Source organism: Cynara cardunculus, unplaced genomic scaffold (assembly GCF_001531365.2).
Source record: "Cynara cardunculus var. scolymus isolate 2C unplaced genomic scaffold, CcrdV1 Un_Scaffold_1769, whole genome shotgun sequence".
Lineage (NCBI taxonomy): Eukaryota > Viridiplantae > Streptophyta > Magnoliopsida > Asterales > Asteraceae > Cynara > Cynara cardunculus.
Genome location: NW_020200869.1, coordinates 63,638 through 66,993, shown reverse-complemented (window position 1 = coordinate 66,993; position 3,356 = coordinate 63,638). Strand labels below are relative to the sequence as shown.

The 3,356-nt window shown below is 39.6% G+C and overlaps 1 protein-coding gene and 1 non-coding gene across 2 annotated transcripts; one reads left to right on the top strand and one right to left on the bottom strand.

Annotated features, from left to right (window-relative positions):
* Positions 1-1,230: 1,230 nt before the first annotated feature.
* LOC112502681 lies at positions 1,231-1,337 on the bottom strand. Its single transcript, XR_003067743.1, has one exon. It is a non-coding gene; the product is annotated as a small nucleolar RNA R71 (small nucleolar RNA).
* Positions 1,338-2,661: 1,324 nt separating this feature from the next.
* Positions 2,662-3,102, top strand: LOC112502679. The gene has a single exon (XM_025106663.1). It carries the CDS (start codon positions 2,662-2,664, stop codon positions 3,100-3,102), a length of 441 nt encoding a protein of 146 aa, XP_024962431.1.
* The last annotated feature ends 254 nt before the right edge of the window (positions 3,103-3,356 follow it).

Below are 3,356 nucleotides of genomic sequence, written 5' to 3'. Positions count from 1 at the left end.
GGTTGAAAGCTATAATATCAGTGCATTGGTGAAGTCCGAGAGGAATACCTTCAAAGTAATTGGTAAAAATAGTTGTTACTGATTGCATGTTGTAGCAATTTGTCAGCATGGTCTCATGCTGTAGCATTTTGACAGCATTGGTCTACTGGAAATAGTATTTACATCTCACCCGAAAAGTCATACACCCTAGCTTGCTTTTATTATTCTGTTATCTCTTGTTAATTTTTAGTTGTGTTAACTCAGTTCAAATCAAAGTCTTCGAATTCGCCTTCTGAAATCCTCTCTTTAACTTTACTTTCTTCTAAACTTTTACTACGATCCCTGTGGACGATATCCGGTACTTGTACCACTTTTATTACTTAAAAGACGATATTGGGACTATTTGTATACTTGCTTTTGGTCTTGATTGTAGTATGTGGTGTGTTAGCACGCCTTCGGTCAAGTTTTTGGCGCCGCTGCCGGGGATTAGTTAGTTAAAAGTTTTCTTTTTAGTGAAGAAAAAGATTTGATTTTTCTAGTCCCGTTTTAAATCCGTTTTGAAAGTGGTGTATGTCACAGAGACATCACGGGGAAATTTTTGAATTGGATCCCGATATTGAGAGAACGTTTCACCAAAGAAAGAGGGCTCAAAGAGCATTTTTTGCTCTACTCTCTCCCAACATGGAGTTACCTCCCCCAATCATCCATGAGATTCCACAATTAGAAAATCAACCGCCTGCATTTGGTTCAATACCACCATTTTAATTTTCCGCATGACACCCACATCATGATAATAATTTGGGTAATGAAGACACAGAGTATGAAAATAATGAACAACCAAGAGAGCAAACTGCGAACGTCATTAATTTGGCAAATTCCAAAAATGGACGGATCATGGACTATGCCATCCCTGATTTTGAGCAATTAAATTCCGAGATAGTTCGGCCACATATGACCGCCCCCCATTTCGAACTAAAACCAATAATGTTTCATATGTTGCCAACAAATGGACAGTTTGCCAGATTACCTTCGGAGGACCCACACTCACACTTGAAATCCTTTATGCAAATCACTGATGTTTTCCTGACCCCGGGAGTGTCTAATGACGTTCTGAGACTCACTTTATTTCCATTTTCTCTTAGGGATCGGGCAAAGGCATGGTTTAATTCATTATCGTCGGGGTCTGTGCCTTCATGGAGTAACATGGTGGAAAATTCTTTGCGAAAATATTTCCCACCAACCAGGAACGCTAAGTCCAGGAATGAAATTTGTCTTTTTAAACAAATGGACAATGAAGTTGTTCTTGATGCTTGGGAAAGGTTCAAAGAGCTGTTAAGGAGATGCCCATACCATGGCATTCCCTACTGTATTCAACTCGAGACATTCTACAATGGGTTAAGTCCCATTGCTAAAAAGATGCTCGATGCAACTGCGGGAGGAGCCTTTATAACTATGACCTATAATGAAGGATATGAGATCCTAGAAAAAAATTCTGTGAATAATGGACATTGGGCTAATCCACGTGCTCAACCGCAAAAGAAGAAAGAAGGAATACATGATGTAGATGCAAATACTGCATTGACAGCACAACTCTCTTCTATGGCCAATATGCTTAAAAATCTAACTTCTGGCCAAGGAGTGTAGTTAGCTGTCACATCACCTATTCCAGCAGTCCTCTCAGTGCAGTGTGTCTGTTGTGGAGGGGAACACTCTTATGAACTGTGTCCACATAATGATGAATCTGTGAATTATGTTCATAATAGATCAAATCCCTACACTAACACATACAATGCCAGTTGGAGACAGCACCCAAATTTTTTATGGAATAGTCCAAGTTTGAATCCTCCAGTCCATAAGCAACAAGGAAACCCTAATTTTCAACAACAAAAACATGCAAGCAGTTCTAACCCTCAGAATCACCATAACTAGAATTTTCAAAGTAATCAACCACCTTTTCAGACCAAACCACCTCCATAGTCCGAATCATCATCTTCTTTGGAAGCTATGATAAAAGGACTGGTGGCTCAGTCCCAAGCACAGCAGCAAATGATTACTCAAAATCAATCTTTGTTCAATCAACAAAGTGCTGCAATCAGAAACCTGGAAACGCAAATCAGTCAACTTGTTCTCAATCAGAATAATGGAGCCCTTGGTACTTTACCTAGTAACACTGAAGTCTCGAGAGATCTAGGAAAAGAACATGTAAAGGTAGTGGCTCTTAGGAGTGGTAAGGAATTAACGGAGAACATCCCAAAAGAAAGTGAACAGGTTGTGTCTAAACCTGAGACTATACCCATGGTCCCTGTTACTGAAAGTCCACCTAAACCTCTGGATAACCAACCTTTTGAGACCACCACCTTTGTTGCTCCTAAGTCGAACTATCCTTTGTTATTCCCAGAAGAAGTTGCTAGGAAAAAGCCAATTGAGGATGAGGTTGTAACAGGTCCAAAAACCAAAGTTGTAATCCCATCTGAACCTCAATAAAGTAAAACCAAGACTCTAGGGACTCTGGACCCATCATGCTCAACACAACCAAATAAAGCCATCATAAAGCCAGTTCCTCTGTATGTTCCTTTTCCCTAAAGGTTAAGGAATCAAAAGAAAGAACTACAATTCAAGAAGTTTTTGGAAGTGTTTAAAGCATTGCACATCAACATACCTCTTGTTGAAGCAATAGAGCAAATGCCCAGTTATGCCAAGTTCCTTAAAGACATTTTGAGTAAGAAAAAGAAGCTAACTGAATATGAGACCGTAGCTCTTACCGAAGGATGTAGTGCTCTTCTAACCAACAAAATACCTCTTAAGCTTAAAGACCCAGGGAGTTTCACTATTCCTTGTTTTATAGGTGGAAAGGAGATTGGTAAAGCTTTGTGTGATTTAGGAGCTAGTATCAACCTTATGCCCTTGTCTGATTTCAACACCTTAGGCATAGGAGAGGCTAGACCCACCACTGTCACCTTGCAACTGGCCAATAGAAACATTGCTTATTCTAAAGGCAAGATTGAAGATGTCTTAGTTCAGGTTGACAAATTCATATTTCCGACTGACTTCAGCATCCTGGATTTTGAAGCTGATAAGGATATTCCCATAATCTTAGGAAGACCTTTCTTAGCCACTGGTTGAACTTTGATTGATGTCCAAAAAGGAGAGCTAACCATGAGACTCCAAGACCAAAATGTCACATTTATTGTCTTCAATTCCTTAAAGTACCTTGATTACTTAGAGGAATGCTCAGGAGTTATTGAGATAGAGACAATGTGCTATGAGGAAGGAGTTAGGAAGGACTGTAAGTTAGAAGATGAGGAAGTTGTTGAGATAGGTGATAAGACTATTGAGGATTTAGAAGGTGATGTCCCATCTTTTGCTGCAGCATTTGA